Below are 26,378 nucleotides of genomic sequence, written 5' to 3'. Positions count from 1 at the left end.
AGTGGATTGCGGGCGCGTGAGTTATAGTTATCTGAACTAACTATAACGGGGGAATTTCATTGGTTTTTTACGAGTGAAATATCCACCTAACTATAACATGTGTGAAACCTATGGCTTTTTAAGTGAATATATATATATATATATATCTATATATATATATATATATATATATATATATATATATATATTTTATTTTTTTTTCTTTGAAAATTAAGCACTGTTTTCAATAAAGTGGCACATTGAAAGTTTGTTTTCTTTTCGCAAGGTCTCCTTTGTAAACGATTTCCAAACAACGTGCCTCATATTGAACAAGGAGAGCAGTGCAGGGGAATTTGAGTAATATCTAGCGGTAGTTTTAATGGGAACAGGCTGTTGTTAAGTTCAGTTTTTCATTGTGCCGGAAGAAGGGCGTACATGTGGAGGGTGACCCATGCTAGATTATAAGGCTATCTGCTAACTATGTAATTTTTTTCACTTTTAGATTCTGTGTATCTGAACTTGCCTCGTGTGTCTATCCTAAAAATCTAGCACAAATCCCTCTTCAACACCCCAAGAACCACCATTCATCAAGTGGGGTAGAGTTCATACCGTGCCTAATTATAATTCCAACCTTCCTTTTACCCTAATCCTAACCTTAATCATGACTATATCTATGACTCCTACCCTGCCCTATTAGGAACTCTCACCATTTTCCACACTTCCACCTTTGTCTTTTTGTCTCTCATTTGTTTCTATTCAAAAGGAAACATTTTTTCAGTATTATTTTTTTCTCACAGGGACCGAAATATAAACTGTGTTATACCTTACTTTCTTAATAGTGATTTCTTCACAATGGTCTTAATCTAAACAACGTTTCCTTAAAGTGACACAATCCCTCTTCGATACAATTTATCTTGGAATGTTAGCAGGCACTGCTCAGCAGCTGTACCTGGTACTTGTGTTGCGTGGTTTAACAGTTTGTGTTTAGCTTTTTTCAATGATTCTGCAGCATTTAACAAACAGCAGAAAGAACATTGTGTCAACTGACGTTTAATATTCTGTAGGTTAGGTGTTTGAAAGTTATGTTTCCTTAATCCTAACTTCAGCTCAGGAGAGCACCAGATGATGACTCTATAGAGGGGTATCCAATGAAAAGAAAGTGCCCAGGTCACTGCGCCTAGTCATGCTCCACAAACAGACTGTAACAGGAAGTAGTGAAGAACATCCCTTTGCGTGCCCATCTGGTGGCATCCTTCAAGCGTTCTGTGTACGATCCCTTTGCCATAGGTTTAAACATCTTGGCAGGTTCACTCAGATTTCCATCTTTTCAAGGGTAAAATACCGAGGGCCATTGAGGTGAAATACACATTTATTACGTGCCAAGAGACCCCTCCGTGGGTGTGAAAGTAGGATAAAATGTCACCAAAGCCACACCTTAGCTAATTTATGTCTCAGAACCTAGCATGCAGCCTATAATATTAATGATTGTCGACACACTTTGCCATCTTTGTCCTTTGGCTCGATACCCATAGTGCACAGTGCTTAGTCATCACTCATATCATGAAATCTGAAATGCTGTGAAGCTCCAGACTGGAAATTCGGTGGTGAGACAGTTAATGAGGAATGCTGGTGCATCTCACCCTACCCCTTCCTAAATACAGAGTATTTGAGCACCATAAGGCCAACAAATTGTTGCTTTGTATCCTGGATCTTCCTCTCCCCGAGGACGCTTTACTCATAATTTTATGAAAAGCCTTCTTTTTATACTCAGAAGCAAACTCTGGATATAAAGCTGGTGAAAATATGACAAATGTATATATTTTTAAATTTGTACAGAGCAAACCTGATGGAAACTCTAGTTAGCCACTCACCATTGGCTTCTGCCGTATCCAATTTATAGTACATGGGATTTGGAATACCTAATGAATTGAGAAAACTCGAAATGATTCAGTTCCATATCAGAACTAGTTATTGATAGTTAAAAGAGACTACTGGTTACATGTATAAATCAATGTTTCCTTCATTATTGGTGACTTAAATAGCAGCTCAGTGTCCAAAACACCCTTAAGCCAACCCTGGATTCAGAAGAAACCACCTGGAACAAGTAAACTGAAATGACAACCCAGGTGACTGCAATAAAGCGGTACTGCAAAAAGACTTACATTAGTATGGGGTCTCACAGATACTAATGTATTTAAGTAGTGGGTATCCGGTATATGCTCGTCTGAAAGTTAGTCATTAATTTTACTGTTCTGAGCCTTTTTCTGGTGGGAGGGTTCTGTAGGGGATAACATAAGACTTCTTCAAGCAAAAACAGACTGAATCCAAAAGCGAGATACTGACTGAAATGTGTTTTCTGTTTTTTAGAGTACTATGGTCAATGTTTCCAACACTGACTCAGCAGAGAAGGTGATCAAAATGGCCGCCCAACAGCTTGGAATTCCAGTAAGTCTCCACTTTGGGCCATGTATCTGTCCAATGTCTTGTTAAGCTGTCTTCAGGAAGCACTTACTTCAACGTGAAAGAATATTACAGTCCACCAGGTCCTTGTATTCCTGGTCACAGTATAGGCTAGCTGCCTTCTCTGCACTTTTTGATTTTGCCCACACCAAAAGCGTGCTGCTCGGCACTTAAGAAGATCGAGTAGGAGTGTTTTTTTTTACTGCACCTGGGAGTGGGAGGCGCTAGAGACAGTGACTGTGTATTTGTATAAATCTAAGGCCTGGAGAACGAATAAGGAATAACAGTTACATGTATTTACAAATAGTAGTTGAAAACATTGTTTGCCATGAAACGTTATGACACTTAAATACGAGTTGCAAGGGGTTTTAGGTCAGGCTTTATGGATGGATATTGTTAAGAGGGCAGTACGGGTTTTTATGGTTCAAGGATGGGTAGTATTAAGGGTAGTAAAGGGTTTTTAGGTAGGGTACCAGGATGGATATTCTTAAGATGTATATTATATAAATATATAAAAAAAATATATGTCTAGAGAACACAAGTTCTAAATATTTAGTTCTAAATATTTATATATATATAGAGAGAGAGGGAACACAAGTGGCATATATAATGCCTGTATATTATATATCCAACTTGTGGTTTATTTATATATATATATATATATATATATATATATATATATATATCACTTTCCACCTTTGTCCCCAAACAAGCACACTCCTCACCAGGACAGTAATAATGGCTCAGCAAGGCGAAGGAAAGCATGTTTCTTCCTAATATATCAATGCCCAACGCGTTTCAAGATTTCCATCCCTTGTTCACGGGCAGCAGCAAGGCAAAAAACTTTATCGAGAGACTGTGACTGCTTCCGCATTTAAATCCTTTTAATCATACTCAGGTCTTGAAACGCGTTGGGCATTGATATATTAGGAAGAAACATGCTTTCCTTCGCCTTGCTGAGCCATTATTACTGTCCTGGTGAGGAGTGTGCTTGTTTGGGGACAAAGGTGGAAAGTGATGTATTACGGCGAGTCCAGCCGTTTAGCGCACCACCGCCAGCTACTTAAGGCGGGTCTGCGGCTTTGTGAGGAAAAGCCTTGCGGAACGCCAGGACGCTCTCATGTGGCAAGACGGAGGCGCTTTGTTTCTTTCACCTTATTAAGGGTATCGAACTTATATTTTATGATATTTAGCAGCACTGCAAGCTATTCAGCAATATGGACTGTGTTTACCAGCATGCATTGTGACATTGACACTCACCTGAGTATGATTAAAAGGATTTAAATGCGGAAGCAGTCACAGTCTCTCGATAAAGTTTTTTGCCTTGCTGCTGCCCGTGAACAAGGGATGGAAATCTTGAAACGCGTTGGGCATTGATATATTAGGAAGAAACATGCTTTCCTTCGCCTTGCTGAGCCATTATTACTGTCCTGGTGAGGAGTGTGCTTGTTTGGGGACAAAGGTGGAAAGTGATGTATTACGGCGAGTCCAGCCGTTTAGCGCACCACCGCCAGCTACTTAAGGCGGGTCTGCGGCTTTGTGAGGAAAAGCCTTGCGGAACGCCAGGATGCTCTCATGTGGCAAGACAGAGGCGCTTTATTTCTTTCACCTTATTAAGGGTATCGAACTTATATTTTATGATATTTAGCAGCACTGCAAGCTATTCAGCAATATGGACTGTGTTTACCAGCATGCATTGTGACATTGACACTCACCTGAGTATGATTAAAAGGATTTAAATGCGGAAGCAGTCACAGTCTCTCGATAAAGTTTTTTGCCTTGCTGCTGCCCGTGAACAAGGGATGGAAATCTTGAAACGCGTTGGGCATTGATATATTAGGAAGAAACATGCTTTCCTTCGCCTTGCTGAGCCATTATTACTGTCCTGGTGAGGAGTGTGCTTGTTTGGGGACAAAGGTGGAAAGTGATGTATTACGGCGAGTCCAGCCGTTTAGCGCACCACCGCCAGCTACTTAAGGCGGGTCTGCGGCTTTGTGAGGAAAAGCCTTGCGGAACGCCAGGACGCTCTCATGTGGCAAGACAGAGGCGCTTTGTTTCTTTCACCTTATTAAGGGTATCGAACTTATATTTTATGATATTTAGCAGCACTGCAAGCTATTCAGCAATATGGACTGTGTTTACCAGCATGCATTGTGACATTGACACTCACCTGAGTATGATTAAAAGGATTTAAATGCGGAAGCAGTCACAGTCTCTCGATAAAGTTTTTTGCCTTGCTGCTGCCCGTGAACAAGGGATGGAAATCTTGAAACGCGTTGGGCATTGATATATTAGGAAGAAACATGCTTTCCTTTGCCTTGCTGAGCCATTATTACTGTCCTGGTGAGGAGTGTGCTTGTTTGGGGACAAAGGTGGAAAGTGATATATATATATATATATATATATATATATATATATATATATTCCAAACAGCACCTCCTCCTTTCGCAACAGAGATGAAAGCGGCACTACACAGGTTTTCACTCTAGTTTTATTTTCTTTCGAGTGATGGCATTTACGCGTTTCGGCTGCTGCTCACAGCTTTGGTACATATATGCAGCAACTCAAAATAAATTCTTTAGAGACGGCACCGGGACACCCACAAGAAATTGTTTTAAAAGGTGAGCAATAAATGAGAGGCCAGATCCCCTCATTTATGATTCACTACTCCGGCAAGCATTATGTCCTAGGTTTTAAAATGCATATATATCTATATATATGTATATATATTTTCTTGCTGGTGGTGGCTCTTGAAGGGGCAGGGGAACCACCAAACATTTTTTTTATGTTGTGATGAGCTGCAGTATGTGCCCCATCGACATAAAAAAAAAGCAGTAAGTCTCCTGGGTCATAAATTCCATGTTCCCAGGAGCACTTACCATATTTTTCTGAAGTACTCATAGCTAGATCTCTATGCTTTTCAGTTAGAGGGCAAGGCCCTCTTACGTTTTTTTTATGATTGCATACTTTGTGCTGAAAAATGTTAAAGGAATCACTCATAGACATGTTGATTTTTTCTTTAACAAAACGTTATTACTTTTTTTTTACTACAGTCACTTTTATTAAGCATCGCATTGTGCAAATTTGTGAAATATACATTTGATTAATGTTAGGACAAATGAGATAGATCTGTTTTATGTATGTTGATAAAACCGATAAGCTCCTTTTTATATTCTGGTGTTGTGACTGACAAAGTCAGTAAGTCTGACGCTTGCAGCCAGGCCCTGCACCCAACCCCATGCAACTCACGGCCAAAGGCAATGCACAGCGGGGTATTTGGGTGCCAGTGAGGGGTTAGGGGATGGGCCTGGCCATAAATCAGGCCCTGCAACAAACTGTATGCTGCGGACAGCTAAAAGCTGTACGCAGCGGGGGTAGGGTGCTCTCAAGAAGTTTGGGCACAGGACCTGGCCACAGGACAGGCCTTGCATCCAACCCTACACCGTGCACAGCAATGGACATCTTACCTTACGTTTAAAAAACAAGACCATTTACTGAACAAAACAAAGTTTAAAGTAACATTATAGTAAGTAATTGTAATAATATGTTAGTTTACGTTTTAAATTAACAAAATTACTGAAATTCATCAACTGTAGTTATTTCAAGTAACTATAACTCGTTCTCTATAAAAGTAACTATGAATCGCGCCCTCACCATGCACTGGTAATTACCCTACATATTACATCACTCGTGACATGTTCTATGACATCTTTGTGAACAACACTTCAACATCGGAAATGTCATTATTGATGACAACACTATGCATGGTGGAGGAGCGAGTTATAGTTAATTTAGGGCACGAGTAATTTGCAGTAGAATTATGTCTCTGTTTCTTCAGTATCATTTTGGTTCAATTGTGGTGGCACTGTTACAAAGCAGAATGCTTTATATTTTTCTTTTTGTCTTTTGCATATTTTTATGCCAATTCCGGTCTGTTTTTCTTTTTTAATAAAAAAGATTTACACCCAAAAAATTAACTTACTTGCCATGTCTACTTGGTAACTGATCAAGAATACAATGAGGAGAACCATTCTCTTTTGGCCTATTACTCCCCAAATTGTGAGTCTTGTCCCTGTCGCTGTGGTATGGCTACTGATAGGTATGCCTAACCCTGAACATTGGCCCTTCCTCTATATGTCGTAGAGGCCAGCCCTAGGAGCCTGTTGGTGTCCTCCATTCATTACGTGCAGGATCTATTGAAGCAGAGATTAATTATTCCTTCGTTAGCGTAACAATATTGTAGCCTGTCCAGTTCTTTGCTGTCCTAAAATATATAGTGCCTATATCCAGAGGTTTCCTGGCACTGCCAAAAGTCTTCAATTTTTGCTCCTCTGTGCAAGGTCTTCATGTACCACCTTCCCACACCCTTATCACTTTATCTTTAATTTTTCATGTTTTAGGGTCGACCAAGTGACTACCACCTCTGTGTGCTGTCTGGGAAGGATGACTCACCATATCCTCTTCTTGGTAAGTTTCCATCTTCATTTATTACATGCCCTTGATATATTGGTACTGTTAATGTAATGTTGATGTGTTACACCTTCATACATCTTAAATGAAAGTGCTCATCACAGTTCACATCTGCACCTTTGCTGAGTACATGTACTACTCTTTCTATATCATAATATTATTCAACCCTAATTCATTGTAGATGCCAGTAAACAACTATTGCATTTTTTCGTGTACTGTCTTGGAAATCCTGCAGTTTCCAACAATACTCTTATACTTGTGATGAGAAACGCGAGGTTAGGTACTCAAGTAATGATGTTAAGCACTGCAGACCTGTAAGCCAATATGGTGTTATCCTATGGCTAACCTATTCATAAAAAACTGCCCATTAGATTGTAGGCATTTAATGGCTGTTGAGAGTCTATATTTCAAGTCAAAACTGTAAAGAAATGTTTGGCAGTCATTCTTCTCCTGTATGAACTTTATTTCTGCTGGGAATGGTGAATACATGAAAGTGCTCTCCATTTCGGGGAGAATTCCTGTTCTTTATGGGCCTGTTCACAACCTCCACTTAGTAGTACATTTAGTATTACTGTAATACTACTACTCATGTACATCCAACTGCTATTCACAAACCTACATGTGGAGGCCTTTGAATCTGCCTCACCTCCCTTTCCTGTGAGATCTACACTACAATTGCAGTGATCTCCGCACATGTACACCTACATTTTTGTAGTACATTTTTGAGGGACAGGGGAGTGGCTGGAAAAAATAGAAAATGCTTACTATAAAATAGAAATGGTTAAGGGAGGGTAAGGACGGCTTACTAGATGATTAAGGAGGGGTTTAGGGAGGGACAAACACCCTGCTACAAAAGAGTAAGCCCAATGATATTCATAGATTGCAGTACTGTAGGTAAGATAGCCAGAAAGTTCCCAAAACAGTTCTAAATGTATTGTAGCTCAGACCTAGAGTAATATATATATATATATATTCCACTCAATACCACTGCATCTCACTTTCCCCTCACGGGACGAAAGAACACTGGAGCCGGGGCCACAATCAAAATGCGTGTTTATTAACACCAGGTCCGACGCGTTTCGGAGTTAAGAGTCACTCCTTTCTCACGGGCAACAGACTGTGTTATTTTTTACAATTAAAGCGCAAGTGCCGGTCACGTGCAATAGACATAAACAACATACTCGAATTCATCATCATTTTTCGTTTTTTTGAATTCATTCAAAATCATGTGGCAATTAATGCAAGCGATATTTCATCACAGGCAAAATGATTAAATACATGGAACTTAGAGCAGCTATAAACATTTGCATAAAGTAATTCAAAATTCGAAAAACTTTATCAAGGCGCAAGTGCGCACAGAGACATGTTAGAATGCACAAACCCTCATTGGGCGTTATCATAGCACAAATATAAACAAAGTAAAGCCCCAGTGGGCAAAAATTCAGTACAAAATCAAAAAACCAAATTGGGCACTGGCACGCCCCGGAATGTGTTCACTGTTTAACAAGGCTTCCTATTCACAATAGTAATATGTGGGTCACGCCGACAAATAAAACATGAAACTATCACAATTACTTCAGTAATGCCCGTTCACAAGATCCTGCCCAAGTGGGCTTACTTATCGCTCACAGTGTTAGTCAAAATCGTGACCATCAGTACAACTCATTCATGAAAACCCCTTTCAGTGAGTAGTTTTCTCCAGTACAGTCGAAAGTTTTATGCAGTAATCCCAGTAACAATCACAGTTCCATAGGCCACCTGAAAGATGAATAAAACAATGTTGACACAACTAAAACAAGTGCACTGACCAAATAAACTTAACACAAAAAGTTAAAAACACATGGAGAACAATACCCGAACCCGCTGTTATTGACAGTTACAAGTGTACCGATAGCTCTTCGTCAAGATTAAGACCTTCTGGGGCCATGGTATTGTATTTTATGATAGTTTTGGACTCCAGTCTTCTAAGCTCTCTTGTCCTGTTACCACCTCTGCACCTCACCGGGATGTGGTCCAGGACAACAAACTTGAGAAGATTCGGATTTTGTCCATGAAATTCATGGAAGTGTCTTGCGATGGGATAAGTTTTATCATTTTTTGTGATGGCTCTACGATGTTCTAGTATTCTGACCTTGCATTTATGAATGGTACTGCCCACATAGAATTTGTTACAGGGGCATCTGAGTGCATACACTGCGTACTCTGTGTTACAGCTCAAATGTTTCTGTATTGTCATCGGTGCTTGATCTTTAGAGAGTTTGATAGATTTACAGTTATTGCTGAATTTGCAAGCTTTGCATTTGTTGCAGGTAAAGAATCCTTTTATGTCACTCTTTTTGGTGTCAATCAACATACTTTTACATAGTGTATCACCCAGTGATCTCGGTTTCTTGAATGTGAGAGCTGGATATTCACCTACATGTTCACATAAATCTTCATCGTTACGCAGAATTTCCCAAAACTTTTTAAGGCTTTTTCTCACTTCCCAGGCCTGATTGTTAAAAGTTGTAATAAACCTTATGGGTTCATTCAAATCATGATCATTAACATTATTAGCCGGGAATAATAGTTCTTGCCTGTTCAACTTGTCAACTTTCTCGGCTGCTTCATTGACTAGGGTAGCATCATAACCTCTAGCTAAAAACCTTTCGATCATAATGGTTTTCTCAATGAGGTAATTGTCTTCCTCGCTACAATTCCTGCGAGCTCTTAAAAGTTCTCCATAGGGAATACTGCGTATGAGTTTTTTAGGGTGACAACTACCTGCGTGCAGTAAGCTATTACCTGATGTTGCCTTCCTAAAAAGCTTAGTGCATAGTTTGTTATTTTTGATGGTGAGTTGTAAATCAAGGAATTCGAGTTCTCTGGCATCGATGGTACTTGTAAAAGAAAGATTAAACTCATTCACATTCAAGGCCTTGACGAACTCCTTGGCCGCATCCTCAGTACCCTTCCAGATACAGAAGATGTCGTCAATGTATCTTAGCCAAAGGACGACGTGGTTTTTGAATAATCCGATTTTATTGATTACCTGCTCCTCCCACCAGCCGAGGTACAAGCCTGCAAAGCTGGGGGCAAAGCAGGTACCCATCGCCGTCCCTTGTATTTGTTTGTACATGTGATTGTCAAAAAGGAAGAAATTTTTACTCAGACAAAGCTGGATCATGTTAAGTAACATTTCAGTATGGAAGAGGAAGGACAGTGATCTTTGTTTGAGAAAGGATCTGCACGCCTGAATCCCTAAAGCTTGAGGGATACAGGTGTACAGACTACTCACATCCAAACTCATCAAAAGGTAATCAGACTCCCAGACGATATCATTGATCAATCTTAGAAAGTCGCTGGTATCCTTAACATATGAAGGAAGTGATTGGACCAGGGGTTGTAGAAAGTAGTCTACATACTTGGACGTGTTTTCTAGAAGACTGTCACGTGAGGACACAATAGGTCTCCCTGGTGGACGTGTGGCATTTTTGTGTATTTTCGGGAGGAGATAAAGCACCGGAATTTTAGGGTTTTTGCAATGTAAAAATTTGTATTCTTCGTCACTGATCAATCTTTTCTCTCTCCACAATAACAATTTCTTTCCAACTTCCCTCACTGCTTCATCGTATTCAATTTTACTGGATTGGCTGTATCTCGTGCCATCTGATAATTGTAATCTGCCTTCCTCAAGGTACATGGTACGTGGCCAGATTACCACGTTACCTCCTTTATCGGATTTTTTTATGACAATATCAGCGTTTGCTTCAAGCTCCTGTATGGCCAATTTTTGTCTAGTAGTCAGATTGGTCTTGTTGACTGATTTGCGTTTAGCTAGTTTTTTCAATTTGCAAATCATTCCTTTCTCAAAACAAAATATAGCTTCGCTCATGACTTGAGGTATAAATGTGGATTTTGCTTTAAAATTGGTTTGACCACCCCTATCAACATTGATATCAGTATTAGCCAGATTAATACACGGATCTTCTGAATAACCGGCAACCTCAGCTAGCTCATGCACTGTCTGTAAAGTTTCAATATCATCTATATTGAGGTTTAAAACCAACTCGGGTGGTGTACCTTTCTTTGTACTTTTGTTAATAGCAAACCATTTTTTCAGTTTCAATTTCCTGATGAAGAAAAACAAATCAATGCGTGCCTCAGTATAATTAAAAAAGGCCGTGGGACAGAAAGATATGTTGTTTATGTCTATTGCACGTGACCGGCACTTGCGCTTTAATTGTAAAAAATAACACAGTCTGTTGCCCGTGAGAAAGGAGTGACTCTTAACTCCGAAACGCGTCGGACCTGGTGTTAATAAACACGCATTTTGATTGTGGCCCCGGCTCCAGTGTTCTTTCGTCCCGTGAGGGGAAAGTGAGATGCAGTGGTATTGAGTGGAATATTTGGGGGTGGCTACCCCTGCCGTGTGCCCGCCGTACAAGTGGCTTGGGATCAGCCAACCGATCTTTGGAATATATATATATATATATATATATATATATATGTGTGTGTATGTATATATATATATATGTGTGTGTGTGTGTATATATATATATATATATATAAGAGAGAGAGACAGAGACATAGACATATGTTGTATTTGTTGAGGGTGGATTGTGAAGATCTGATACTTGTCTGAGGTATTTTACCGGAGGTCTACGCTATTTAAAATGTCAACACACAGTCACTGGATTAATTGCGCTTGCATGATGTTATCATTGTTAAATAACATTAATGGAGTCATTGAGGCATTTTAGTATTTGTGCAAATGGCGGAAACATTGGCAGTGTTTTTCTGTTTCTATGCATTGCATACATATATAGTAAACTCAGTATGGCCAGTTTCTCAGTCGAAACACTTGCGTTTTTGGCAAACCATGTTTGACTAAACCTGTATAACTGGGATTCTGAGCTGCTTCAGACCTGTACTTTTATTTTGGAGCAGGAGTTAGTGGAATATATATATCTCTACCTATCTCTCTCTCTCTTTCTTTCTCTCTTATATTTTAATAAACATTAAAAAAATTAAAAATAAATGTAACTTTTCTTTTTTGGTGACAAAAAATGATTTAAATTCTGTGCATCACTTTAAGCAATTTGTAATACAGAATAAACAATAATAAACATTTTCCTGCAGGTGTGATACTTTTAAATAAATATTTAAATAAATTATTATTTATGAATTGAATCTACCTAAATTAATTCATTTTTAATACTCCTTTATGGTAATGGTGCTCTAACGTTTTGTTAATTTGTTATAGGTTTAAATACATATGTAACATCATTTTACATCAATGTTTAAGATTAGCAATACTTTTACTAAATTACTTTAAAGTTGAGTAAAGATTTTGACATTTCCCTGTACTTTACAATAGGTGGATCCATTCCCTAGTGGTGGAGATTTCTACCTGTATTGAAATGTTACTAGTAGTACCTTTACACTTGTAAATCTGGCTCCTCTACCTGATTTCAGAGGTGTTGACATGGAAGTCTACTCTTTGGAGTAACTTTACAACCTGAAATGATGAATAGCCAAAGGCAGTAAACTTAATAGAAAGTGTAAGGATACATTTACATGTGAGTAAATCTACATGAGTAAATTTATGTTTGTGACCAGGGCCCTTGGTTTTGCCAGAGTTTGCATCGTTGACACCATCTCAGAATGATTCAAACATCACCCTGAAACCCTCCATACCCCAATATTAAGAAGACATTTTTATAGTGCAGAATCTGTTATTGGTATGGCATTGCAGTGCTTCTCTTCCAGGGGATCCTCCCCAATAGTCATAAACACTGAATATTCCTGTAATATGTGTGGTGACCCCGGAAACTATTAAAATTATATATGAAAACATATATATACAGCTATATATATATATATATATATATATATATATATATATATATATATATATATTACCTACTGGCGGTCGCCAGTAGGTAGTTATAGTTAGGACCCCTTTTCCATAGGAAATCCGCAACATTCTATTTTGAATAACTTTGGCGCCGGTCGATGAATCCTCGCGAATTTCTCAAAATAGGTGGGGCGCTACGCTCCGCTCCTACCCTGAAAGTCTCGGGGGGATTCGTCAAGCGGGGGCTGAGATAAAAGGGGGGTCCCAAAACGCGTTTTTCCTATGCATTTTTCCATAGGACCTTTAGACAGAGCTACAGCCCGAACGGCTGAACAGAATTACTAGAAATTTGGCAGAGAGGTAGTCCCTATGTCAAGGAAGTGCCTTTTGTAGGTTTGGTGTAAATCTGTTCAGTAGATTCTGAGAAAATAGCCTTTAAATCAATATATATATCTGAGCCCGCTTACGGTACGCTTACCGTACGCTTACCGTACGCGTACGGTGGCGTGCGCGAGCGCGATTCTGATTGGCTCTTAGATCTTAGTAAACATTCGAATCGGCCGAAACCAGGAAGCGGTGTCCGCCATTTTGTCTCTCGCACTGAGTGTTATTTATCAAACATGATGCCAAAAAACATGTTACGGGGCTGTTTTGACAACTCCCTCCCACATAGTCATGTTGAGGGAGTCCCCAAACATCCCCCAAGAGCAAAAACGGTTTTATTTTTTTTCCGGCAATTTCGCCGAGTACGCTTACCGTACGCTTACCGTAAGCGTACGGTAAAAAATAGAAATAAAAAAAACACTATCCACACTTACCCCACCCCCTGTGCTTTTGGTGGCCGTAGGCCACCAAATGTACAGGGCTTATTACATCAGTAAAAAAACTATATTTTGGCAACATGGAATTATAAAATCGAAATAAAAAAAACACTATCCACATTGACCCCACCCCCTGTGCTTTTGGTGGCCGAAGGCCACCAAATGTACAGGGCTTATTAAAGTTGATAAAAACCGTGCACGGAACGCACTGCGTTAAGTGGGCGCGCACGCCTCGAATGGCGTAAAGTAACTTAGCATTTAAAAAACCGTACAAATTCACTGAAAAAACCATAGGTTTCACACACGTTATAGTTAGGAATTAGCATTTAAAAAACCTTGCAAATTCACTGAAAAAACCATAGGTTTCACACATGCTATAGTTAGCGGAAATTTTACTGATAAAAAACCAATGAAATTGCCCCGTTATAGTTAGTGCTGGCAACTATAACTCACGCGACCGCAATCTTCTGCTGATGACATATGTGTCTTTATAAAAAAAAATATTTTGTAATATATGTATAGCTAAAAATGTATGGAAGAAGACATGGGCAAATAAGTGTCTAAATACAGTATTAGCATCAGCAGAGGATTGCGGTCGCGTGAGTTATAGTTGCCAGCACTAACTATAACGGGGCAATTTCATTGGTTTTTTATCAGTAAAATTTCCGCTAACTATAACATGTGTGAAACCTATGGTTTTTTCAGTGAATATATATATACATATATATATATATACATATATCATATTTTCACACATCAATGTAGCCTTCTATAAGACAAAAGTCTAATCAATGTACTGACAAAAACTGCTTTTGCAACCATATACTATAGAATATAGACAACAGGAGGACAAGTATCACTTGAACTCTCTTTAATGAGTAGAATAAAAAAATCAATCTGCAAAACAGCAGGCATTGTTAGCCTATAGGCTGCATTGAAAACCAATAGCATAGAAAATGAAAGCAATTGTAAACACAAAAACTGTCACCGGGCCTTTAAGGCAGCCATGACCCCAGCTTCCCATCATGCCTCAGGGGTGACAAGTCAGTTGTTCTTTCCAGCTCCTTCAGTCAGGACCCTGGAGTTTTCAGCTCTGTCTAATTTTGACTTTTGGTCAATAATTTTCAGCTTTTATTAGTGGTTTTTACCTTTCACTCAACGTCTTTTATCTTGTACAGTGAGGTACTTCCATTTTTCTGACAAACTTGCTATTTTTCTGTCACAACATGACTTCTTTATTTGATCCTTGTCCCTCCTGTGGTAAGAAGAAGGCCAAAACAGACACACACTCGGTGTGTATGCTCTGCCTTCCTGAGTCTCACTCCTCTGAGGCCTGCCAACACTACAAAAAACTGTCTAGGCTTACTCTCAAGGAGCGAGAGAGATAACATTTGTCTCTATGGCCTCTCAGAGAAGCAAAAATCTTCATCCAGAGGAAGATCTCCGGTTAAGCAGAAAAAGAAGAGGTCCAGATTGACATCAAGAAGTAAGGTCCCAACTTGTTCCCTATGGGCGTTGGGATCAGCGGCGAAGAAACAGGTGTCTTCGTCGTCGAGAACACCACCGTTGACGGTATCGGTGCACCACATGATGCCGAAGACGACATGTTCAACGTTGAGTCATCGACGTCACTCACGGGTATCGGATCAGCCTACTCCGTTGACGTCAACTCGGCGGCGTTCAACATCGAGGAATCTGTCTCTGTTGACGTTGGTTCACCACTCGACATCGAGACACAGGACTCCGTCAACGTCATTACATAGACGTTCGGCATCGAGGCAATCCTCTCCGTTGACGTCAACCCGTTGACGGTCGACGACCAGGCCCAGATCCAAGCGACACCTTCTCGACATGGGACAAGACGTTCGCCGCTGGCGACGCATCGAGCGAAGTCAAGACATTGGTCTTCATCGGTGACTGCACGATCAACGTCAAGACATTTGCTGTCGATCGCCTTTGAGGGATAAAACTCAGCTGGTGCACCACTGTCCGTCAGTGACGTCTCTCCCAACATTAAGAGTTCAATTGCCATTGGTGATTCAAGAGGCAGTGACTCCTTGTTTGGTGTCAAGACATTCTCACCAGCCAATGTCAACCCATCATACGGGACATTCTGGCCGTTCAAGGTCAAGAAGCACGGCGGCGTCCGCCTCAAGGTCACCGGAGCTTATCCTATCAATGTCGAGCAGCTCAGTGTCATCTCCTGAGAGAGCCCCCTACACAGCAAGAGTCAAGGAAACAAACATCATCCTCTGTGCATCTTTCGGCTAGGTGGATGTTGCCACTACATCATTGGCAGAAATCTTCAGCGGGGCAGGTACGAGAACCACAGGACTACTCCAGTCCCCTACACAGGTCACAACTGGCTCGGATGGTGCTGGCAGTAGATCTCTCACCAACCACTCCCTTGAGGGGTCGAGGTCACGCTCGTACAGCGATAGCACACAGTCCATCTTCACGGGTTTCTCTGGTGGATGATATTAATACCTTCCAAGACGTACTTGTAGGGGGGCAACAAAATTAAACATTGATATGCCTACCCCTCAAACTTCATCCTCGGTGATTTTTGAAAACATTGCACTAAAGATCAGCGGGCAGACCTTATTGCCTCTGGTACCTGGGCTTCTGCAGCCTGTTATGGACGTATTCCTCACACCAGCAACTTTGAAGACCACACTAGCAAGGATCTTAAAGAAATATAGGCGTCCCAGAAGAGGATCTACTTTTCCTTAGGGCCGATCCACCTCCAGACTCTGTAATAATCGTGGCAAACTCACGCAGTGGCCTTCACCTCAACAGTACCTCCCGAAAAGCAAAGCAGAGCACAGGACTCTTGGTGGGAAAAAAAATCTGTGGTACTTCGGCCTCCATGTTGAAGGTTTCTAGCGCCTCAGCTCTCTAGGGGCACTATGGTAGGGCCCTGTGGGACTCTCTTGAAAAATTTCCCAAGGAGGATCGCAGAGATTTTGAGGAGGTATTGCACAAAGGAGTTTTGGTGGCTAATCAAATTATTAGCACTGCAGTTGATGGGAGAAACCCTTTCTGCTCATTCTTATTCACATGGCATCTGTGCCAGACGTTCATCCTGGCTTCGGCTTACTGCGCTAAAACCCGAAGCTCAGCAACAGATCCTAAATCTCCCTTTCTCAGAATCTTCCTTGTTTGGCACACACACGGATGATGAAATGTCAAGCATGAAATCATAGCTAGATACCTAAAAGGCGGTAGGTCTTGAGAAGAAAAAAGAGTTCCCGCACAGATACAGGCCATATGACCACCAGCCATTCCATCAGAGTGTTCAAACCCCTCAATGGCAGAGGCACCAGCAGCATCAAGCCAGAACAAACTATCGGGGGTGTCGCACCCCCAGAGCCTATCCACAAAGCACCCTCCAACACCTTTTTTTCCGTTTAACTTTCTTTATTGAGTTTTAAAATTTTTAGATGTTGTTTGACAAATTTTTATCCGAATTACATATATGCGCACATATGCAATTAGACACATTTAAAAAAAAAAGTTTGAAGGAGTGCGTGTGTGCTCTACAATGTTTTGTGCGCTATGTCACTTGTGTCTAAGCATTAGTGTTTAGGGAACAATAAAACAAGGGATGTAGTAACTGGGATGTTTTTGTGCTGTGCCACAAAGCGTGTGTGCTGACCTGCCCCCACCCAGGCTGGTTCCCCTGTATCCCCTCCGTGCCCTGTGTCCTCAGTATTTTTATTTCATGGATCACCTGTGTGGTTTGCATGGTGTTAGCAATTAGAAATCAAAATTGTCTGCCATGCCCTGGGCATGTGTGCGAGACGCAGCACCAGCTAGGATGTTACGACCCTTCGCCTCGTGGGGGTCCCAATGATGTGCAGAACGCTCTATGCATGTCCCCTGGTTTGTGTAGGTGGGAGTGTTGTGTATGGGAGATGTGGATGCAAGCGGGTCACCCTGCACCGGGTTTAGGAGTTCTAGCAGAATCGCGTCCCATGGCCCCACCAGTGGGGGCGTCCTCAGACTCAATGTGTCCTCTTGCCGCAGCGCCATGCTCTCTGCCTTCGCCCAGCATGTCAGTGATTGCAGTCAGGCTTTGACGTTAGGTGGGTCCGGTGACTTCCAGCGCCTTGTGGTTAAGCGCTTGGCCACTATGAGCCCAAGATCTATAAATCAGGACGTAACTTTGTATTTTAGGTGTTTACGGTATAGGCCTAACCGGTAGGTGTCCAATGAGTACGCGACTGTGCGACCCGTGCATCTGGACAGATGCTTCGTGACTGCTCCCCAATAAGAGGAGAGGGCTGTGCGTGCCCACAGCATATGTAATAGGTCTGCGTCTAGTACTCCGCATCTAGGGCACTTAGCATCTACGCAGTTAAAGTATCTGTTAATCTTAGCCGATGTGATGTAGGCTCTCTGTATTATGTAATACTGTATTAGGCGAAATCGGGTGTTTCTGGGAATATATGTGGGCCACTCTAGCATAGTTGTCCATTCACGGTCAGTGCATTGTCTCTGTAGGTCTGTGTCCCAGCGCCGCCTCAAGGGTGTTAGTGATTGCACCTCATGCGTATGTAGGGATTCAGCTAACTACTTTGTAAGGTGTCTACCTGTGCCTAACTCGTGCAGGTATTGAATGATGAGGTGGGTTTCGCGCTCTTGAGTTGCGTCACCCCAGAGTGTTTGCAACACCTGTGTCAGCGTGGCGTGTAAGAGGAATTGGCCTTGTGACAGTCCACTGTCCTCGGCCAGTGTGTGGAATGGTATTAGCTGCTGGTCACTGTATAGGTCACCCAGGGTCAGCAGGACCGCTGCCTTCCAAGGGTCTTGTTCTGCTGCTGTGATTGTGCGACGAGGGGCAGGCGTGCCTATTATGAGGGGGCATATGGCAAAACTTTCCTTTGTGAGTGTTAGGGTCCGGCGCAGATAACTATAGGCGACCGAGGTCAGTAGCTGTGTCGGGGCTGTGCCTCGTCTACCTGAATGAAACAAGACTATGATCTTTGACTGCGTGTGTCTAGGCTGCAGCGGGGCCGTATCCGCTAAATGTCGGCCACTCAGCCAGCGGACCACCCACTGGAGTTGCGATGCCAGATAATAGTGCTCCATATCAGTGACTGCCAATCCGTTGCTGTTGGCAGGCAGGTAGAGCTTTGTCAATTCTACCCTATTGCGTGTCCCATGCCATATGAATTGCGGTAGCTCTTGTTCTAGTGCACGAAATAAGGAGGGTTGGAAATAAACCGGTAAATTGTGAAATGGTGGCGCAAGAAGGTCATCTGGGACCCCACTGCTGTTGCGGCCCATACGAGGTTACCCTCCAGCAGGTCCTTCCGCTGGCGGAAGACACAGACCCCCACTTAACGGAAGGCTGAGGTCTGCCATGGCACCTGCATGCCCCCCCCCCCCCCCCCCCCAAACAGCAAATCCAGGTCCAAGTCCGTTTCGGTGAAGGGATACAGGCACGACTTCCCCCTGTTGACTAACCGCTCCAACAGCGAAGTGAACTCTGATAACGCCCTTTCGATCGCCAGGCAGGGGTCACGTATATCCCAAAGGTAGCTCAGGAGGTCATCCGCGTATAATGAGACTGCGTGCTTTTCGTCTCCCAGAGCAATACCCCATTCTGCACCGGTCTGGCGGAGGGATAGTGCGAGCGGTTCAATGACGAGCGCGAACAGTAGTGGGGAGAGTTGACATCCCTGCTTGGAGCCACGCTCGATTGAGATCGCCTGGGACATAAACAGGACAGTTTTGACTGTGGTCGTGGACTGCATGTATAACAATTTAACCATCCCCAGGAACTTCTCTCCCAACCTGTATCTGTCCAGCGCTGCAAACAAAAATAACCATTCCAGGGTGTCAAACGCCTTCTCGAAGTCGAGAACTAGGCAGCCCGAGTGCACCCACCTCTCTCTGGAGTAATGCGCCACCCTGAAGAATCGGCGTATGTTCAATAACGTGCAGCGAGCGGGTACAAACACGTTCTGATCTGCGTGCACCAGCCGTGGCACCAGTGGGGGCCAGTCTGCACGCCACTATTTGGCCAACACCTTGTAGTCCGTGTTTAGCAGCGCCAGGGGTTGGTAAGAACCCAAGGGAGCGAGACCAGCAGTGATTCACGGAGTGACTCCGGCATGATAGAAAACTCCTGTGCACTGTGGTACACGGCCAGTAGGCGCGGTGCCAGGACCAATTAGAAATCTTTGTAGTATTCAGCGACTAAGCCGTCAGGGCCAGTTGCCTTACCAGTCGCCAGCGCCTGTATGGCCACTTGTACTTCCTGTAGCGTAATCGGTTCTTCTAATTCCGCATGCTGCTCTGCTGACCCTACTGGTAGCGGCAGCGGGGACAGGTATGTGTCCATCTTTGGGAGCGCCACCCGTAGGGCCGAATTATACACTCTAATATAGTGGGCTGTGAATTCCTTATGGACTTTATGTTGGCGAGCTATTAAGTGACCCGACGTTGATCTTTTAAATAAGGGCCTGAGAGCGTGGCTGTCCTTACGTGATTAATCGCGCCAGTAGCCTGCCTGCTCTGTCCGCCGTGGCATGGATGTGTGCCGCATGTGCCGCATAATTAATGCACCGTAGACGCTCCAATATCGGAGTGTGTTTGTGCTTCTCCTTGTCCAAAGCACGGTCTGTGTGGGTACTCTCACTGTGTCCGACTCCAGCTGGATACGGGTGGTTTCAATGCGCGTGGCTTCCTGATCCAGTTGCCTATATAAGCACCAGTTTAACCCCATGCAGTGTCCAAGGACTACTGCCTTGCATGCTTCCCATACCACTCCCTCATCAGGGACCGAGGAATCATTGTTTTCGTAGTAATGTTCAATAGTGTTTGATACTGAAGCCCTGAAGGGGGATCCTCAAGGGCCGCAGGTTGGAGTCTCCACACGCGGGTGCTCTGCACAGTCTGCTCATCCAGCAGTTGAACCTTATGTGGTCAGTGTGTGTGCGGCCTAAGTACTCTGCTCGGGTGCATCTGGCTAGCAGCGCTTCGCTCCCTACGAATCTGTCAAGGCATACGTGCAGACCGTGTGGGTGAGAGTAGTGCGAGTATAGCCTGTTGCATGGGTGTAGTGCCCTCCACACGTCAGCGAGTCCCCAGTAGCGTAACCATTCCCCCAGGGCCTTATCGTGTGACGCAGCAGTTGTCCTCTGTAGCGGTGAAAAGGACCTGTCTAGGCTAGTGTCCAGCACTGCATTAAAGTCCCCTCCAAGCTACCAAGGGATATCGCACCAGCGGGATAGCATACCAGAGAGTTTCTGCCAGAACGCAGCCTGATCAGTGTTCGGGGCATATATGGACCCTATGACTGTCTCCCGTCCAGACGGCCCTTTGAGAGCACATAACGCCCATGTGCGTCGATCTCTGTCTCTTTGGAGATGTATGGGGTGCTCCAGCGGATCCAGATGAGGGCACCTCTGGCATAAGAAGAGTAGCACGTGGCTAGCACTTGGCCTCTCCATCTTTGCTGAAGCCTACATATCTCTGGTTGTGCAAGATGCCTTTCCTGCAGCAGCGCTATGTAGGTGGCATGGCGTTTTATAAAGGCATATGTTTCATATCCATGCGCTGGCGTATGCATCCCCCTAACATTCCTGGTGACTAGGGTGGTAGGTGGCATGAGTCATTGATAAGGGGTAGGGACAGGCACTGAGGGTGTAGCACTAACTTCAACAGCCTCGATGTTACGAAGGCGCTTTGAGAGCTGACTAACTGGGAGGGAGCATTTAGCTTCCTAACTGAAACCGAGCTGAGTGCCAACGTGTGTCCACCCAAACTATGAACTGTGCCAACTAGCAGTTAACGGCTGTGTGCGCCGCGCTTACTATCTGGGGGGTGTGCTGAAGTGGTGGAGGGTGGCAAGGTTCGCAGGCGCTTGGGCCCAAACTTGGCATGTAAGTAAAAATGTACAGCAGCAGGAGTTTCTCAATGCAAAGTGTGATGTATGAACATGATGATGGCTTATAGCTGTAGGGTGTGCAGCTCGGGACATGGTGGTGCAGCTAGTAGCTTGTGGCACGCGCATTATGTGTGGGCTCTGACATCACATGCATGAGTGTGCCTAGGCTCAAAGTCCTGCGGGGGTCACCGGTGGGCTTTACATCAGGTCATTAGCGGTTTGCGGAGTCACCACTGGAAGTCTCTGCGAGTCCTTGCCGGCTCGCTGAGGGAGCGCACCGAGGAAGCATCTGAGTCCCAGTGGTTTCAACGCTCCGCATCGTGGCTTCCGTCCTCAGCTCCTCACGCCGCTCACGTTTAATTTGTTCCAGATCAGGGGCTGAGTGTCGGCTTGTGAGTGGCTTTCTGGCCCTCCTGTGGTTCCGTCCCCGGCGCCCACGGGTGCCGGGGTGCCCCCACGAGGACCCTCACGTCTGCTCGGGGAGGTATGATGTCCTGCTGCCTCCAGCCAGTTCCAGGCGTCCTCTGCGCGTTGAAGAAATGAGTGGAGCCGTTTGCCACTACCCGCAATCGAGCAGGGAATAAAAGGGAGTATCTCATGTCCAGTTCACGCATCCGTTTCTCCACCGCCATAAATGTACTCCGCTGCCTTGCTCCCCCAGCGCGAAGCCCAATATATAATTTGTATTGTTTCTGGAGTTCCCGCACATGGGCGGGAATATTCAGTGCTTATGACTTTGATGAGAACATCCCTGGAAGAGAACTAGGATTGTAAGTAATGTATCCTTCTGGTAGCCCAGAGATGACTTATAAAATGGTTTTGAGGTATTTGTCATTGCAGCCTGCACTCTGAATCAGTTTGTCTAATGTTTCTGTAAGTAGAGAGAATGGTCTGCTTCCTTTGTTAGATGACCTTTAGGAATGTTTGTAGTGGATAATCTGTGATTGTCATGGCTGCAGTACTTCCGAAACAGTTTTGGTGTTTTATATTCTGAGATTGGACTCTTGATTTGGTCTGGGAATTTGTTCTTTCAGTAGCGGGAACTGATGCTGGTGAAAGTGTCTCTATCAGTAGGTTATGAGTGAAAGTGCTTTTTATTTGATGGCTGACTTTGGAGGCCTGTTATTCATGATAGTGAGACTGGAGGACTTTTCTTTTTGATGTGCAACTGGAGGGCTGTCTTTGACGGTGAAACTAAAGGTCTAGTCCGTGGTAGTGAGACTGGAGGGCAGTCCTTCAGAATTCAGAATACTTGACAAAGGGAATAGATTGATCAAAAGTGAAGATATGCCTGCTATTGGCAGTATGGAGACTTGGGAGGCTATTTATAAAGGTACATTTACACATAAGTAAATCTACACATAGGGGTGGCTCCTCCGCTAAGGCTGATGAGTGTCACCCCACCGCCTTTCAGCATGGCAAAAAAGGAAAAATTAAATCATAACACAATGTTATTATCATTTTATTTTTCTGTCCTGGAGCAGTTTTGTGGTAAGAGATTTTTTTAATCTGCTTTTTCTCGCCCTTTTCCCCCTCCCTGCCCCACTAACGCTTAGCGGGAGCAGCCGGGACTGTTCACACCTGCAAGTGTCCTCTTCCATTTCGAGTAACTTTACAACATTTGTCTGTTCACCATCTCTGAGTGTAAACTTACACAAAACTGTAGCCTTATATGTCCCAACCACCTGAGGCAGGTGGTAGTAAAAACCTCATACACGACTTTAAATGTGCTATTAGTAGTGGCTGTAAGACCAAATTTGATGTTTGCCACACTTGGTTTTGTGCCTTGTCCTGCCTATGGTGGGTTGGTGTATTGAAAAGCCAGGCCTTCAGCTTCTTGGGGAATTCAAGAGGAGGAGGCTCTGATGTGGATTAGTTTATAATTAATGTTTTTACATTAAAATATATATTTTTTTTAATGTTCAAATTAAATACTTTTTTTAACATTATTTCCTACGTAGTTCTATTTTAAGTCTCCATATCCCCATTATTTTTTAAAGGGGGGTGTTGTGTTACCACTGGTTTACCATGTGTAGTGCTGATCTGAGCTAGTCTACATTTACTACTTTTTGGGACCTTTTTGGCTGTAGGAATTTTAGAAGTGAAATTTGTGAATAGCAACAGTCCTACTCATTTGTGGATGGGTGTATGTTGTTCTCTAAATCCCTCCTTTCCCCCCTTTCCCCCACCTTAACCACTTCTTACTCCTCTCAAAACCCCTTCCCTTTATTCATAAGTGTTTCCCTTTTTCCAGCCACCCCCCCTCCCACATTTACTAGTTAAGTAATCTTTGCTAAGGGAGTTCACCCTTCTCCTTCGCAAATAACTGAATGGAGTCCAAAGTGAGTCCATCAGGAGAAGGCCAGGGGTGTTTGGCCTGTGACACCCTCCAATAAAATGCATTCTTGGCTTGGTAGTTAGATCTGGGGGCTTTGAGTTAGTTTTTCATGTTGTGCGGCAAGAATAAAAGACAAACATTTTCTAATGTGTAGCAGGAGAGCGAGATCAAGACAGAAATCTGGATCTGGTGGTTGATTTTCAGAATGTGAAATTAGATAACCTGGAATCAATACCTGTCTCCCTATATGTCCAAATTGTGTGAGCCTATGCAAACATTTAATTTCACAGAGCCTCTTTTTTTTTGTATTATCACATATGAAAGTACCTCTCAATAGTTGAGTTCAGGATGTGCACTGTACAAGCCATCTTATGTTTGATTTAATAGACTATAATGTTGCTCCATCTATAATAAGAATCTAGGCCATGTTTTTGGTTTAAATAACTACTGACTTGCCTCTTAATTCACTAATGGCATTGTTGTCGGGGGAGGGGAGGGGGTAAGCCATTAAAGTTTTTAACTTCATGTTTAAAAACTGTCACTTTTAATAAATGTCAGTCTATGCATGGATAGAATCCGACACACTAAGTTAAAATACTTCCAAATATTAAAGAAATACACTTTAAAAAAATTAGGAGACTGTATCATATTTTTGCATTATGATTGTTACACAATATACATGCCAAATATTTTTATGGCTTAACTTGTGTACTGACGTTTAGAGCCAAGCCTGATCCTTGACTCGGCTATGGCTCGGTTTGCACTCTTAATTTGCTGGCGTACTTGCCACTATTTTTGACTCAATATTAGTAAATGGGGCCGTCATTCAATTGATAAGATGAATTCTTCAATTTGTAGACTGGAAAATATGATGCCCTGCCTGCATTCACCGATTTTACAACACTGCCACCAAGGCTTCTTGTAGCAAGGATGAAGAAGAGTGCATGCAGTGAAAATAAGTAATCCCTAGGTAGGGATTCCAGGCTGTTGTGTTTTACGTGACCATAATTATGGGTTCCTGGAAACAACTACCAGGCCCAGGTGGGAAGGACATGGGCGTAGCCGCATGCATGGTGTTTAGGGTGTGACACCCCCTAAAGCATTTTTAGCTTGGGAGTTGTGTCAGGGGCTCTAATATGTCTTCGTCAGTATTTCTTGCCATTCTCATATCACTAAGAAGTTTTAACCTGTTCAATTTTTTCATCTGAAACATATATATATATATATATATATATATATAATATAGTTACTGGTTTACCAAAATAGTTGTAAATGTGATCCATAGAAGTACTCCTTGAAGCGGCACAAATGTGCTACTTTTTGAAATTCACAAATATTGGCAGGAGTAGGCATGGAAGCTGTACCAGTCCCCCATTTCAGTGCATGCTACTTGCAATTAAACACCCCAAAGGTGATGGCACAATTGATTTCAAATAGCCTAACCAGTTGCAATCTCTCGAGGTAGCATTATAACTAGTTGTGGCTCCTTGCCTTCAAAGTTGAGGGCTGTTGTTAAATTTTAGATTTCGCTATAACCCCCAAATTATTACCACCATTCCAAGATGTTAACAATGTGATTAATTGGAAGAATAATAATGCCCCTATTAAACCCAAAATAATATTAATAGCATACAATTACTGTTTATAAAGCATACCTTTATCCTGAATGGTTTCTTGGCACTATGAAATAATTATGCCATTTCTAAATGATTCCGCTTTTGCTGTGTGGTCTGTAAATGAACAATAATCACAAAAATCTTATAACATAGTCCATTCTCCAATACATAGTTAGAGAGCATGTTTAGCCTAATTTGTCTCTTTTGATTGCTAACTTATTTGTCAGACTGGGATGCAGGAGGCTGGTATTGACTCTGCCAAGGGGCGCAGTGTTTAAAAATAACTTAGGGGTTTAAAATCAAGTGAACTTCTTGTGTGTACAGAAATTTTCAGGCAACAATAAAAATATCAAGATAACTGTGATGATTAATGTTCCTGCTGGTGAAAGATTGGAATTTGTCTAGTGGCAGTTTTGACTCATCATGAAGTAGTGCAGAAGGTTAATGTGCCTGCTGCAAGGAACGTGTACCATGTACAGCACAGACCTAAGGGCCTGATTCACAAAGGGCCTCATTCTCATGTAATTAATTGTCATTGTGGACATTCCGCCCCAAGTATTGAGACTCCGACTACAGTGTGGGACCTCCACCACGAGTGTGGAGGCCCTTTATGTATCGGGTCCTGAGTGTGAGTGAACTATGAGTAGTGCTATAAAAAATCAAACGTATGCCAGAGAGGGGCTATTGAGAGATGATGGGCACAGTTGGAGAGTGGTAGTTTGGGAATTCGTGAAGATTAAGGGAGCGGGGGCAGCAAAAAAAATGCTATCGCACTAGGCGCCACCAGTACTAAAGTAGGCCCTGCTTGGGTGTATGAATAGTCACACTGTCTGTTAGCAGAAGAGGGATAACCCTGAGCTGAGCTTCCTCTTTCTCATCATCATCACGAATAATTGAAACATTCTTGTCGGATCTGAATTATGAACTTTAAATGTGGTGCCTCAATCAAAGCTAC

The 26,378-nt window shown here is 42.9% G+C and overlaps 1 protein-coding gene across 1 annotated transcript in view; it reads left to right on the top strand.

Moving 5' to 3' along the window:
* Window positions 1-26,378, top strand: part of LOC146829594 (rho GTPase-activating protein 20-like) — a 462,099-nt gene that overhangs the window by 274,260 nt on the left and 161,461 nt on the right. Inside the window, exons 7-8 of the mRNA XM_085608292.1 lie at window positions 2,347-2,424; window positions 6,840-6,906. Coding sequence (XP_085464418.1) covers window positions 2,347-2,424; window positions 6,840-6,906 — 145 coding nt within the window. The remainder of the gene's footprint in view (window positions 1-2,346; window positions 2,425-6,839; window positions 6,907-26,378) is intronic.

This window comes from Triturus cristatus, chromosome 5_2, assembly GCF_964204655.1.
Source record: "Triturus cristatus chromosome 5_2, aTriCri1.1, whole genome shotgun sequence".
In the NCBI taxonomy this organism is placed as follows: domain Eukaryota; kingdom Metazoa; phylum Chordata; class Amphibia; order Caudata; family Salamandridae; genus Triturus; species Triturus cristatus.
This window is presented reverse-complemented; position numbering and strand designations above follow the sequence as displayed.